The 15,735-nt window shown below is 44.5% G+C and overlaps 1 protein-coding gene across 5 annotated transcripts in view; it reads left to right on the top strand.

Moving 5' to 3' along the window:
• LOC117395349 (P2X purinoceptor 4-like) overlaps positions 1-15,735 on the top strand; it is a 33,943-nt gene that overhangs the window by 6,668 nt on the left and 11,540 nt on the right. For 3 of the 5 annotated variants that reach the window (XR_009323720.1, XM_059019997.1, XM_059019999.1), the window contains exon 2: positions 6,683-6,830. The exons of 1 other annotated variant lie outside the window; for it this stretch is intronic. Coding sequence is in view for 3 of the 4 variants with exons in the window: in XM_059019997.1 (XP_058875980.1) it covers positions 6,683-6,830 (148 nt within the window). In the remaining variant the exon portion in view is untranslated. Of the gene's footprint in view, positions 1-6,682; positions 6,831-11,016; positions 11,344-15,735 lie in introns of those variants that run through there. One more of the 5 variants, XM_059019998.1, reaches the window with a different exon arrangement.

Consider the following 15,735-nt stretch of genomic DNA (forward strand, 5'->3'; position numbering starts at 1 on the left):
GTGTAGGCATATATCCATGGCAACCAATACTTATTTTAATTTATACCCCTAGCTTTGAAGACAAGAAATCCCTTAATATGATATTGCACTGTATATACCATCACAAAGTGCTTTACAGAGGCAGGCTGTGAACTGTGGATTATATGCAGAGTCACTTACAATAGGACATTGACTTAACATCTCATCCGCAGGGTGGATCGCAAGAAGATGAAGTGACTTGCTCAGGGTCACACAGTGAGTCAGTCAGTGGCAGAGGTGGCATTTGAACTGGTTACAAGCCTGGGACTGTAGCCACTGGACCGTACTGCCTCCTTGATTATATAATATATATATATATATATATATATATATATATATATATATATATATATTCCCTGTGTTACTCCCTCTCTCCTGCATCACACAAGAACTGAGACAGGGAATCCTCAGGTTCTCCAATAGACGGTTTATTGAAGGCAGTTCTTGCAGCCGTTCCCACTCATGCAGTAACTTTAAAATAAAGAATCCAAATGGTTTCAGCCAGCTTCATTTATTACTCCCTATCCCTCCTTCCCAATCATGCAGTAATACAAAATACAATTATATTTAGAGATAACATGCTGAAATAAAATACATTTCTCAGAAAACACATTATTGCATGTTTTAACATTTACATTGAACCTTATTTCTCTAACAGTTTCATAAAACATTTAACACTACTACTCATTTAATGTAAACAACAAAAATAAACAGAACAACGTACCTGTAAAATAAACCATTCCAATGGTTTCAGCCAGCTTCGGGTCTGACTCCCTATCTCCTCTACAGAAAACAAAGTAATGAATATACTAGCTGAGCCATTGTCATTGAAGTCAGGCCAAAGCCCAGTGAAACACAATGCAGTCTACACATCAGCACCCACGTGTGGACATCCAATAATCAGAAATGCACTAAATACAGATTTCAAACTGTGTGCACTCATATGGAAGTATTACATTTACCGTCCAGCTGCCCATTTATTTTGGCAATTTCCAAATTTTTCATTCTCAGCCCTCAAATAAGTAATTTAGATAAAATTACTTTGCTATAGTTTAAAAAAAATAAATTCGTATATTGTTATGAAACATGGAAATATATTATTTTCAATATGACTTAAACAACAGCAATGTGTTTACAATTATAGCATTATAACAATATAAATCACAACATCCCCCTCCCCCCATGGCAGCATTATAATTACAGTGCAGCAAAAAGTCATTGTGCAGGCATATCACTTTTTAGAAATAACTTTGGTGTGATAGATTTCAAAGCAGATGCCCTTCAAACTCTGATCAATGCTAATGTCTTTATCTAGCACATATATGTAGCGGACGCACTGTGACTTTCTCCCCCCCCCTCACTGCACCCCTAAAAGCTAATCTGAGTACGCCACCCCCTAATATAGAGTTTTATATTATAGAGCTGGAGGGATACCCTATAGGACTAGACACACTAAGCAAATGTTACCAAGTTTCTACAACAGCCCCCCCTCAATTAAATGAGCCAGCAGACAAGAATGCAGTTTAGAATGTTTTATTACAAAAGAAATATTAAACTAAAACAAGATCAACAATGAATGCAGAACTATGTATAGAAAATGACTGATAGATGCAATACCGAAAACTGCCACACGATGGCCAACAAGCATGTGCTTAAGGATTCAACTAATACAATAGATGATAAGCACAAGGCACACCTTAATTTTAAACCACTGGATCTCTCCCAGCGTGTGCTCATAGAGGGGCAAACTAAAAAAGAAAAATAGTATTCAAACTACAAGTGCATATATATCAAAACCAGACAGGTAATTACAACAACACAATTCTCTATAACAAAAAGAAAATACAGAAGACCAAGGTGAATACAAAACAAACCATAATTGTGCAATAAATGTAAAAAAACAAAATATAATTCCAAACAAAACAACTCACCCCTCCAAAATCACCCTACCATGCTGGCAGAGGCCCAGGAAGAATTCCTTAGTGTTAGCTATGGTTAGTAATATTGCAGTACGTATACAACGGCAGGATGGGCAACAGAAGCAAGCGCTAAATCAGTTTAGTACTACACAAAATGCGGTTCGGATAACTACAGGTCAAAACCGCATAGACAGTAAAAAAGAGCTAAAATAAACAAAGCGAAACCCTTTAATCAAATCATGATACAAGAAACAGTGGCGGTCACACTCCTCGGCGAGTTGAATTACCGTGGACACGGAGTTTCCCTGATCGCCCTTCTCTGAAGAGTAACAAAGGAACTCGCTGGCAGTCCTGATCGAAAAACAGCGTTGCGGTCAAGAGCAGTCAATGGAACACAGCTTTTATAAGGTACATTAAATCAGTTTCAATTAACACGCAATTAGGTTGTTAGTAGCAGTTGTCTTACCTGCTACATTTACATCAGAAAACTTGTCTCATATTTTCAATCGCGTCATATACTGTATCTTCCACAGTTTCAGGTACGGGTGTATATTGCTGTTATATGCATTATTATCTGTGTAGGTTACTTCATCGGTCGTTTTGAGCAGTGCCAATTCTAACAAGGGCCAAACCAAATCAAACCCTGATCACTCTTGCGAAAGATTGTTTATGCGATAATATCGCGAGTTTCCATATCGCATTTTCTTAATCCCGAAACCAAAAAAGCCATTTCCAATCTGCGAAATGAGCAGGACTGGAGGGACCGCCGAATACAACATGAAATCAGCTGTTGACCAATCCCCAGCCGGTATGTGTGACATTTTGAAGGGGCGGAAACAAGGCGGTAACATGCGAAAAGGCAGGCAAAGACAGCCAGGGCAGAAAAAAATAAAATTAAAATCTGTTTATTATTATTATTATTATTATTATTATTATTATTATTATTATTATTATTATTATTATTATTATTTCTTCTGTAAAACCCAAAGCAAATTTAAAAACCTCATCTTGATGCTTCTGAGATGACAGTTAGGCTACCATTCTAGGTATTTGTGACAAAGTGGCTGCTGATTAGAAACAGGTGCAGAGGTGATGCAGTGCAGAAATAACCACACAAAGGAAACTGTAATCCGGTTTAGAAAAAGGGGTTTCTTTTATTTGTAAACTCCCGGTCTGGCGGAAAAAACAATAATCCTCCAGCAATATACACCAATGTGTAAAGCACGGAAGGAAACAATTATAATGGTGTGCAGACCAAATAATAATAACACGTTATCCGCCCCACAATAATACTAACACGGTCACCAGTCCAGGTGCGTGCAGTAGTGCTCAGGGTGGGTGATAACAATAAACAGTGACTGTGGTGTTGTTGCTCCAGGTAGTGCTGGCCCAAGGCGACAGCTCCGGAGACATGTTAGTCGTCTAGTGAATTTACAAAACAAAAGACAATAACTAACAGCGCTACAAACAAACAAAACACTCACAAACTCTTTTCTCTAATACAATTCAATTGGGGATCTCTCCTGGTCCTTCCAGTTCCTTGTCACTCTGAAGCAAGCGAAGGAAAAGATTTACGATCCTCCGTCCCCTTTATGCTATCACGCATGACCCCTTGGTAAACGACTGCAGCTGTCTCTACTGGCTGCAGCTGCTACCTCGTTTCCCTTCCGGGTCAATACGTTCCTGCAACGGAGTCTCGCCTTCTTCCAGACTGACTGACTTCCCGGCCTGGGGAAAGAACTGTCAGGCCAGCAACGTTCCCAACACGTCGGGAGGGAGATTTACAACCAAAACTCATATTTCTGTCACAGTATTACATTTTGTTATCTACATGGATTTATACGTTTCGAGGGGACCGCTTGGCATGCTGACATGGTAAGCCAAAATACAATTTGTGCTCCCTTGAACTGGAACGATGGCCTTGTTCTTACATGCTGAGACTTTGGGCTTCATAATGTTTCTGTGTGCTCGGAACGTATCCAGTTTCCACGCTCCGCTGTACAGAAACAATCTGCACTTTAAACTTCTTGTTGTCCTGCTTAGAACCATCTCTGTGTATTCACAATCACGGCCACCCGAATGCATAACCAAGCGCAGTACTTATGGGCTGAGCAATCCACCAAGGCCCGCCTCTCAGCCACTCAGAGAGAGGGAAAGCCAACACACCCTCTTCCCCAACTCTCTGTGTCATCGCCATGACTGACAGGCGGATCTTACGAGGCTGCTGCCCTCTTCCTGCAGAACCATGCATGCGCCAGACAGTCAGTACAGATCTCCCCTGTTACAAGCAGTTTTTATCACCTGATGCAGGCCAGGCCAGTCTTCTTAACCACGACTCTTCATCAAAAATTAAAACTCCCGCTCACTTGTACAGTCTTGTACACACTGCAGATTGATTGGTTACATCTCCAATCATTCATACTGCGTGCGACCAAAACAGCAGTTTGATTGATAGTAAGCTACCATGTACACCTTCTACAATGCTCACCCACAAATATTTTAAATATAAAGTATGTAAAGGTAAAGCTAATTCAGTGGTGTTCATCACTGTCTTGCGTATGTTGCCAAAAACTGACTTTCCCCACAAAATTTAAAAACATGCAAAATCTGGCTAGATAAAAAATCTTCCCGCAGCAAACAGATTTCAAGCATCCCTGATGAGAAGTTATGGGGCCAAAAGTTAGGGGGCCCGAAGCAGAAGTTGCAAAATTATTTTCAAGTGGGAGAAATGAACCTGCCCCTGTTGAAAACAAAGATGTATAATTTGGTGGCAAAAAAAAAAACAAAAAAAAAACTTGCAGTGCAAATGCATTGTGACCTCGATTTTCTCTCTAAAAATGTGCCTTCTGAAGATCAGGCTGAATGTGCCTACTTTTAAAATCCCTAAATTGAGATATAATACAGGCCAATGTGCTGTTGTGTATCAGGCATCTGATCTCTGGAATTCATTCTTCTAACATAAAAGCAGCCTCTTCACAATACGTTTTTAAATCACTCCAACATATTTATTATATTACCAGGCTTGTAAATCCTATAAATATTGACTCTGGGCAGGATCATGTAAATCTGTTTGAAGTTTTATGCTTATATTTTGTATTTATGTTTTTATGACTGTTTTAGTTGTTTTTGTCTTTGTTTTTGTTTTTGTCTTGTTTGAATTGATGTCTTTTTTGCCATTAATTTTGTAATGTTGCTTTAATTTGTAAACGAGAAGTATATATCAAGAGTTCTGTACTGGTTAAATAAATACATTTGTCATGCTGTTTTTTCTCTATCCGTTCTCTCTGCAAACACTGTGTTTGAACTCAGCAGTGTCATGCTTTTTTTTTCTTTATCTGTCTTCTCTGCTAACACTGTGTTTGCACCTCAGCAGTGTCATGCTGTTTTTTCTCTATCCATTCTCTCTGCTAACACTGTGTTTGCACCTCAGCAGTGTCACGCTGTTTTTTCTCTATCCATTCTCTCTGCTAACACTGTGTTTGAACTCAGCAGTGTCATGCTGTTTTTTCTCTATCTGTCTTCTCTGCTAACACTGTGTTTGAATTCGGCAGTGTCATGCTGTTTTTCTCTATCCATTCTCTCTGCTAACACTGTGTTTGAACTCAGCAGTGTCATGCTGTTTTTTCTCTATCCATTCTCTCTGCTAACACTGTGTTTGAACTCAGCAGTGTCATGCTGTTTTTTCTCTATCCGTTCTCTCTGCTAACACTGTGTTTGCACCTCGGCAGTGTCATGCTGTTTTTTCTCTATCTGTCTTCTCTGCTAACACTGTGTTTGAACTCGGCAGTGTCACGCTGTTTTTTCTCTATCCATTCTCTCTGCTAACACTGTGTTTGAACTCGGCAGTGTCATGCTGTTTTTTCTCCATCCATTCTCTCTGCTAACACTGTGTTTGCACCTCAGCAGTGTCATGCTGTTTTTTCTCTTTCCATTCTCTCTGCTAACACTGTGTTTGAACTCGGCAGTGTCATGCTGTTTTTTCTCCATCCATTCTCTCTGCTAACACTGTGTTTGCACCTCAGCAGTGTCATGCTGTTTTTTCTCTTTCCATTCTCTCTGCTAACACTGTGTTTGCACCTCAGCAGTGTCATGCTGTTTTTTCTCCATCCATTCTCTCTGCTAACACTGTGTTTGAATTCGGGAGTGTCATGCTGTTTTTTTCTCTATCCATTCTCTCTGCTAACACTGTGTTTGAACTCAGCAGTGTCATGCTGTTTTTTCTCTATCTGTCTTCTCTGCTAACACTGTGTTTGAACTCAGCAGTGTCACGCTGTTTTTTCTCTATCTGTCTTCTCTGCTAACACTGTGTTTGCACCTCGGCAGTGTCATGCTGTTTTTTCTCTATCCATTCTCTCTGCTAACACTGTGGAAGCACCTCGACAGTGTCATGCTGTTTTTTCTCTCTATCTGTCTTCTCTGCTAACACTGTGTTTGCACCTCGGCAGTGTCATGCTGTTTTTTCTCTCTATCTGTCTTCTCTGCTAACACTGTGTTTGCACCTCAGCAGTGTCATGCTGTTTTTTCTCTATCTGTCTTCTCTGCTAACACTGTGTTTGCACCTCGGCAGTGTCATGCTGTTTTTTCTCTATCCATTCTCTCTGCTAACACTGTGTTTGAACTCAGCAGTGTCATGCTGTTTTTTCTCTATCTGTCTTCTCTGCTAACACTGTGTTTGCACCTCAGCAGTGTCACGCTGTTTTTTCTCTATCCGTTCTCTCTGCTAACACTGTGTTTGAACTCGGCAGTGTCATCCTGTTTTGGAAAAAGGAATACCAGGAAAACAGTCACCTTGTCAGCTCGGTGACCGCGAAAGTGAAGGGCGTGGCAGTTACCAATGACTCTGAGCTGAAGAGAGTATTATGGGATGTCGTCGATCACAGTAGTTTATCACAGGTAACATGCTAACAGAATACCTCGTCACGTTGACAAACTTTACTGATACTATGGTATAAGGTGCAGCAATTCTACACAATTGTTACTATGAGTTTCTCATAGAACAAAGTACAAACATTACATGTGCAGCGAGCTAATATGATCAAACTCAAAAGAGCTACAAAGAAAAGCAAACATAAAAAGAACATAATGAAAACCGTGATAGACGCTGCTCAGGCAAGCTATGATTGTGTGAACAGCCAACTCTTCACAGACTCGCACTATTGTAAATAGGAATGAAACCAATGTTATTTGTCTTTCTTTCACAGGAGCAGCTTACAGCACACCACCCCTGTGTTCACCTCCATTCACAAACAATGGCTACTTTATATAACCACAGATTACTGCAGCAGTATGGAGTAGTGGTTAGGGCTCTGGACTCTTGACTGGAGGGTCATGGGTTCAATCCCAGGGGGGGAGACACTGCTGCTGTACCCTTGAGCAAGGTACTTTACCTAGATTGCTCCAGTAAAAACCCAACTGTATAAATGGGGAATTATATGTAAAAATAATGTGTAAATAATAATGTGGTATCTTGTAACAATTATAAGTTGGATAAGGGCGTCTGCTAAGAAATAAATAATTATAATCAAGTATTGCTGGACTAGAAAAAGGATCCCCCGGGTCCTGCGCTCCTATCCGCTACACTTGAATTCCTTCTCACTGATATTATAATCGATCATCAGAGTGCCTTTACTTTCATCATCATACAGTTAATTCAATATTCTGCTTCATGAAACAACATCTAATTGGTCCTCATTTCTTTATTGCTCTAAATAATAAACACTTCATGAGGCAGGAGCCAGGCCTGCGTAAAGGGACTACTAAAATAAAGACAAAGTGCTTGTGGCTTTAGCAACAGAAGAGGGGCTCCCCTCGACTGCTCGAGAACCGCCCTCGCTGAGGTGAGGCCGAACCGATCGACCTCCAAGACCGGTAATGTTGCACCCTTAAAAGAAACAAGCAGCAGTCCGCTTTCTTCTTCTACTTGCAACTTTATTAAGCCACGGTCCCAATCGGTTTTTAACAAAGCAAGGCGTATCACTTCTTTCGTACATACAACTCAGGTTTTTTTCTACACACAGATCTAGCATTTTCAGTTGTATTTTCTTTATTTTTTAATAGCAGTTCACTGTTATCAGACGTGCACACTTCCTTTTTCTTTTTTTGTCTTCTTTTTGTTTTGTTTGTATTTTTTCTTTTCCTCTACCTTTCACACTGTGACCTTCCACCTCCCCACGTTCAAAACTGTCTACTTCTTAAAGGTACAGTGCTCCATTACAAACTAATTTGACTCTGGCTACTATAAACAGCAGGTATTGTATGTGCCTTCGGTTTTCTGCATGAAGGTTTTAAATGCATCAACTAATGCCCAACGTTCATATTTTTATTCCCAGCATTTTCTAGGGCTCAACACCCTCCCGTACTAAGAAAATAAAAATGTTGTCAAAACATTTTATTAACAGTAATAAACAATTTAACCTTTAAGTGGTGTGTGGCAAGTTTTCTTTTACAAAGATTATATTTTACACCTTTCATCTCAATACTTATGGCATAAATACAAGAAATAGTAAAACTGTCCTATTTTTCTTGTTTTTCAGGAGTTTAAATTAGCCTACAGTTATGCTGGTTGGCCAACCAACAAAAATGATGAGACAGGCATGACATCTACCATTTCACTCCTTTTTTCTCTGTGTTTTAAACACGTACATGCCACTTTTCACTTATATCACAAATACTTGAATAGTACCAATCAAAATTCCGTCAACTGTACTAGTACTCTATCTTTAACTCACTGAAGAACAGGTGTTACTTTTGTGTTCAGTTATACTCTGGTAGTCTAACCCAGTAGTTACTAGGGACTGTAAATAGACAATTACTTCAAAACTACACTAACTGTCAGTCAGGCATTGTAAATAAACATGTACTTTAAAATACCTTAATGGTCCACACATAACTTTTGTTATTTAACATTTTTTTTAACAAGAACATGAAACATTTAACAGTCTCTGAGTCCTTTGTTCAGCATCCTTGGCCTACCAAGCAGAAGTGACCAGACTTGGGTGGCGTCTCGGTGGAGCCCAAACAATCGGTACAGGTTTCCTTCTAAGCATTGCAGGTCCCTCCATCTCACTGTGTACTCTCTGGTCAGCAGGTCGATAGGTAGGTTCCCCTAAACGATCGTAGGTATACAGCATTCATGGCTGTCTCACTCACACAGATTGTCTGTTACATCTGAAGTTTGTTTCTTCTCTTGTAACAGTTCTAGGTGCTGTTATAAAGAAACCATATGGTTCTTCACCCGAGCTTTCAGAATTTTCCTGATTCACTGAAACAGTATAGTCTCTGCGCCGGGGTGTTTTTTTCTTTTGACTGTGGGGTTTTTGTTTTGGCTGTGCGTTACTACTCATTTGTCCATCTACAAGATATGGACAGGGCATTAGCAAGTTTCTGTGCAGAACTCTTATTCTCCCACTTCCTTCTAATGGCTCAACCTCATACACTGGACTGTCTGTCCCTCTTCTTTTTTCACTGCATGTGTCTTATCTTCCCAGTGTGCACGTAACTTCCCAGGTCCTCCTCTCTCAGACAAATTTCTTACCAGCACGTGATCTCCTGATTCCAGAACTGAACTCCAGGCTCGCCGATTGTAATACTTGTTTCCACGTGCTGCAGATTTTTTTAAGTTTTTAGACACAATCTCATAGGCTTCCTGCATAGCTGTTTTGCACTTTTCTGCATAACTTTCATGGGACTGCTTTTCCATTTCTTGTTCTCTTGGAAAATCAGGTTGATTGGTAGCTTTGGTTCTCGGCCAAAGAGCAGAAAAAACGGGGAAAATCCAGTTGCCTCGTGGACAGTAGAATTATAGGCATGGACCACTTTATTGAGGTAATCCTTCCAGTTCGACTTCTGGACTTCTTCTAATGTCCGCAACATGCTCAGTAATGTCCGGTTAAAACATTCTGCAGGGTTCGCTTGAGGGTTGTAGGGACTTGTCCTTGAGTTAAGTATCCCACTGTATTCTTGCAGTTTCCTGAAGAGCTCATTTTCAAACTCCCTTTCCTGGTCGTGATGGATTTTCAATGGGAATCCAAATCTCAGGATGAAATCATTGAATATTTTCTGTGCTGCAGTCTTTCCAGATTTGTTTGATGTTGCATAGGCCTGAGTAAACTTGGTAAAATGATCTACAATGACTAGAATATATTCATATCCACCTTTGCTTCTTTCTAAGTGCAGGTAATCAATGGAGATCATCTCGAACGGTGCAGTGGTTACAATACTTTGTAGCAGAGTTCTTGTTGTTCAATTTGGTTTCTTTTGTTTTAGACATCTACACACTTTAGTTATGTAGTGCTCGATTTCTTCTCTCATTTTCGGCCAATAGTAACGATCTCTGGCTAAAGCAAGCATCCTGTCAGCTCCCAAGTGCCCCATCTTCTCATGAAGTTGCTTGAAGACTACCATCTTATACTTCTCTGGCAGGACCATTTGAAGTTTTGTTGCTGTTTGCGGCAAAGTATTCCATTCTTGTCCACTTGCAAGTGAGGCCACTCTCTCGGTAGATGTCTTACTGTTGCAGGTTCTTTTTGCCTTTCCTTATTCTTCAGGACATTGTTCTGCAGCTTTAGGGCTAGCACTCTACTGATAACTGGGTCCCCTTTCTGTGCATCTCTGATGTCCTCAGTCGTCTGTAGTTGGGCTGTAGTCTCACATTCCCATACAGTTTCTGCCAAAGTGGCCACATCACACGACACAGTGGTGATCCAGTCAACATCACCTCTTTCCTGAGCATCAAGTGCTTCTTCCATTGCAGCTAGAGTATCAGGCAGGCACTCTTGTGTACATTCAGTCATAAGCTCGTCGATCTTTGTGGGCCTCCTTGATAAGAAGTCAGCATCTCTATTGGCAGATCCCGGACGGTACTTCAAAGTAAATCGATAATCTGCAAGTTCTGCCACCCAGCGATGGCCTGTAGCGTTTAGCTAGGCTGTCTTCATTATATAGGTCAACGGATTGTTGTCACTATATACTGTAAAGTGAGGAGCATAGAAGAGGTAGTCACGGAAACGCTCTGTGATGACCCATTTTAAAGCTAGGAATTCCAGCTTTCCTGAGTGAAGTCTGTCATTTTTTTCTGCAGGAGTCAAGGTTCGGGATCCATAAGCAACAACTCTCAGTACACCCTCCTGCCTCCTGACTGCTCCCAGACCTTCTTCTGAAGCATCAACATGCAACACAAACGGTTTTTCACAATCAGGGTATGCCTTCACTGGTGGACTTGTCAGGGCTTCCACTAACCTCTCTAGTATGTCCTGATGCCTCGCAGTCCATTCTACTGGTTGGGATGGTGGTGGCTGGAATGACCGCTTGGCCTCTGTTCTCCATTTTGAGTTCTTCCTCCTTACCCCTCCCCCTCTGGGAACTGAAAGAAGTTCACAGATCGGCTTGGCAAGGCTGGAGAAATCTGGTATGTACACTATATAATGGCTCAGGAAGCCAATCAGTTTTCTTTCTGCTACCTGAGCCTCCCCGATCAGGCAGGGTCCCAGCTGGCTTGCCCAGAACTCCCGCAGCCATGACATGGTGGTGGCCAACCGCTCAAGCGTGACCAGGTACGCCTCTGGGTCATCCTCCGCCGACACCTTCATTGCCCGAGCCTTCGGTGCTGACATTACTGGTGTTCCTGTAGGGGCTGGTTTTGTGGAAAGTGCCAGTCCTACCCATGAGCACAGTGTAGCGCTCCTCCCTCATTCTCTCCTCTGTCTCCCATCTGCTGTCCAGTGCCTCCAGCAGCTCCGCCAATGCACGATGATCCATGTCCCGTGTCTAACATCACATGTGACAAAGTGGCTGAGGGGATACAGGTGCAGGAGTGATGCAGTGCGTGAATGAAGCAGACAGAGATAATTGTAATCCAGTTTGGAAAGGGTTTTATTTATAATTTCCAGATCTGGCGACCAAACAATAATCTCCTGGCAATACACAATGTGTACTGCACGGGGTAAATAACAACGGGATTGCTGTCCCAAATAATAAACAATAATATCCACCCCACAATAATACAAACACGGTCACCAGTTCTGGGTGTGTGCAGTAGTGCTCGTGGTGGGTGATACAAGTTACAAGTATTTTGTGACGGTGGTGATGTGTTGTTCCGGCTTTGTGCTGGCCCACGGCGACAGCTCAGAAAACGTGTTAGCCATCTGACAATTTACAAAGAAGACAAATTACTGACAGACAAAACAAACAAAACACTCATGATACTGTTACGTTCACTGGGGTCTCTCACAGTCCTTCAAGGTTCAAACACAAACCAATGCGAAGGAACAGATTATGATTTATGCTGTCACACATGACCCCTTGTTAAACGAGTGCAACCGTCTCTCCATTCTGCGGCTGCCACGTCGTTTCCCTTCCGGGTGAATGCGTTATTGCAACAGAGTCTCGCCCCCTTCCCCTTCACCGACTTCCCTTGAACCCTGGGAAATAACTGTCAGGACAGCCCGTCCAAGTAACTCTGTTCTCGCTGCTTAGCACCCTCACAGGTCAGGAGGGTGATTTACAACCAAGAATCATAGTATTTCTGTCAAGTCTTCCATGAGAATCTTTGCTTAATAAAAAAGGCAGCACAGAAGAATTAATAGGAGAACTGCAGACGCGCAATTCCTGAAGAAAGGAGTGTTGTTGAGAGCAGGGGAAGAATAATTGGAGGCTGCGTTTGGACACAGAGGTAGAATAGGCGGTGGAAACCCAAACTCCTCAAGTGTTAGCACGAAGAACACTGAAGAATCTGTTAAACAGATCAGGATTGGGTTGAGACCAGTCAATCAAACAAGTGTATTGTCCGACGCAAACTGAGAAGCTGCTTTGGCTGAAAAAGCTTTATGATACTCATAAAAAATGGTACCGCCATATCTGACCGTCGGTGAGCATAAACTTCACAAAGGACATCGCGAAAAACAGAGAAAGCAAGCACAAATTCTCCAAGAGTAAGTGTGACGGGGGACTGCCCCGTCTTTATGATCATGGTTGGGACTGGCAGGAAGGGGGTTAAAATTCCTCCCTGCCAGGAAAACATGTGAGAATGTGGCTGGAGCCCTAATTGAATAATTAGCTATTATTGATTAATTGGGCTCCAGCCACAGGGAATAAAAGCCAGGGGAGAGGCCCTGGCTGGGGGGAGTTGTAGAGAGAGTTCTGGAAAGAGAAGGAGTGTTTTGTTTGTGCTGTGTTTTCTGTTCCAGTGAAGGCAACACCCAGCCTGGAAACTTTATTTTGTAAGTTTTTGTTTTGTGTTTGTATTTTGTGTTTGAAACCTTTTTGTTTGGCCATCGTGCCTATTTATTTGATTATTTTTGTTTATTAAAAACTTTATTTTTGAACTTTAAAACTGTCTCTGAGTCTCAAACCTCGGTCAATCCTGTCACAGTTGGTGTCAGAACGGGATAGCGCCACCTGGAGGCTCAGAGCAGTCATTTTTTTTTTCTTTCTTTTTTGGGAGGTTTTTTTTGGAAACTTGATTTAAATGGGGGAGGAAGAGCAGACAGCGGCAAAGGCAGGAGATGCAGCAGCCGAAGAAATGTAGGCTGCTGCAACAACAGCCACCCCAGCTGGAGGACCCAGCCAGCCTTTTCCCCTGGTGCTCATGGTGCGGGATGCTGGATCATCGATGGAGATCCTGCCCAGAAGTGCTACCAGCGGACTGGTGTGGGCGCGGTGAAGTCTATGGCCACAACTGGGCAGGACGCCCCTACGCCCTGGCCCAGGAGGAGGCAGATGACGACGGGGAGTTGTTTTTAAAAAGTCTCGCGGCAGAGTTGTGCACTGGCTGTGGGGCATATGGGCACACAGTGGCCATCTGCCCAACGCAAACAGAGGGGAGAAGAAGGAGGCAGAGAGGAAGGAAGACATGGGAGGAAGAGGAGTGGTGCACTCAGTGCATGCAGTACGGGCATGAGGAGCACCACTGCCCGGAGGTGTTACCGGACACAGACCTGGAGTGGGAGGAGCCTGAACGTCCTGCGCCTGAGTGGGAGGAGCCCGAACGTCCTGCGCCTGAGTGGGAGGAGCCCGAACGTCCTGCGCCCAAGACGGGGGAGTCGGTGCGTCCTGCGCCCAAGAGGGGGGAGTCGGTGCGTCCAGAGCCCAAGAGGGGGAAGGCCCAACGTCCACAGTCCAGGTGTCCACCAGCAGAGGGAGATTTCCTGCTGGTTTTGCCTCCATCACCGTCACCAGCAGAAGGAGCATGCCTGCTGGTTCCCCTGCTGCCACCGTCCCAAGAGCCAGAAGGGAAGGAGCCGCTGTCCCGAGAGCCAGAAGGGGAGGAGCTGTCGTCCCGAGAGCCAGAAGGGGAGGAGTCGCCTCCCGAGGGTCCGCCAGCAGAGGGAGACGAGCTGCTGTTTCCGCCTCCGCCAGCAGAGGGAGACGAGCTGCTGTTTCCGCCTCCGCCAGCAGAGGGAGACGAGCTGCTGTTTCCGCCTCCGCCAGCAGAGGGAGACGAGCTGCCGTTTCCGCCTCCGCCAGCAGAGGGAGACGAGCTGCCGTTTCCGCCTCCGCCAGCAAAGGGAGACGAGCTGCCGTTTCCGCCTCCGCCAGCAAAGGGAGACGAGTTGCCGTTCCCGCCTCCGCCAGCAGAGGGAGACGAGTTGCCGTTCCCGCCTCCGCCAGCAGAGGGAGACGAGTTGCCGTTCCCGCCTCCGCCAGCAGAGGGAGACGAGCCGCCGTTCCCGCCTCCGCCACCAGAGGGAGCCGGGCCGCCGTTCCCGCCTCCAGAGGGAGCCGGGCCGCCGTTCCCGCCTCCGCCACCAGAGGGAGCCGGGCCGCCATTCCCGCCTCCGCCACCAGAGGGAGCCGGGCCGCCGTTCCCGCCTCCAGAGGGAGCCGGGCCGCCGTTCCCACCTCCGCCACCAGAGGGAGCCGGGCCGCCGTTCCCGTCTCCGCCTCCCGAGGGTCCGCTGCTGCTTCCGTCGCCTCCCGAGGGTCCGCTGCTGCTGCCGTCGCCACCCGAGGGTCCGCCGCTGCTGCCGTCGCTTGGGGTCTTTGGGAATCCTGCTTCGCCTGGGGTTGCCAGGGATCCTGCTTCGCCTGGGGTCGCTACACTATGGCCGGAGCCCCACGGAGGGGAGTTGCCGGCCATGAAGAGGGGGAGGGAGGTCAGGAGACCAGCTCCCCCAGCGGCACTTTCGTGGCAAGATAGTGTGTGGCCGGAGCCCCGGAAGAGGGAGCTGCCGGCCACGAAGAATTGGGTGGTGCCGGACGTCCCACCATGGCCGCCCCCATGGACACTGTGCTTCCCCCTCTTCCGGGACTGAGACTGAGGGGGAGGTGGCCATTTAGGCCATGTTGTGCTTGGCATAAGGGGGGGGATTGACGGGGGACTGCCCCGTCTTTATGATCATGGTTGGGACTGGCAGGGAGGGGGTTAAAATTCCTCCCTGCCAGGAAAACATGTGAGAATGTGGCTGGAGCCCTAATTGAATAATTAGCTATTATTGATTAATTGGGCTCCAGCCACAGGGAATAAAAGCCAGGGGAGAGGCCCTGGCTGGGGGGAGTTGTAGAGAGAGTTCTGGAAAGAGAAGGAGTGTTTTGTTTGTGCTGTGTTTTCTGTTCCAGTGAAGGCAACGCCCAGCCTGGAAACTTTATTTTGTAAGTTATTGTTTTGTGTTTGTATTTTGTGTTTGAAACCTTTTTGTTTGGCCATCGTGCCTATTTATTTGATTATTTTTGTTTATTAAAAACTTTATTTTTGAACTTTAAAACTGTCTCAAACCTCGGTCAATCCTGTCACAGTAAGATTTTTACACAGCCAAGGATCCGTGAACAGACAAATCTCCACAGTCTACTACCCTGTGATCCA

This window comes from Acipenser ruthenus, unplaced genomic scaffold, assembly GCF_902713425.1.
Source record: "Acipenser ruthenus unplaced genomic scaffold, fAciRut3.2 maternal haplotype, whole genome shotgun sequence".
Lineage (NCBI taxonomy): Eukaryota > Metazoa > Chordata > Actinopteri > Acipenseriformes > Acipenseridae > Acipenser > Acipenser ruthenus.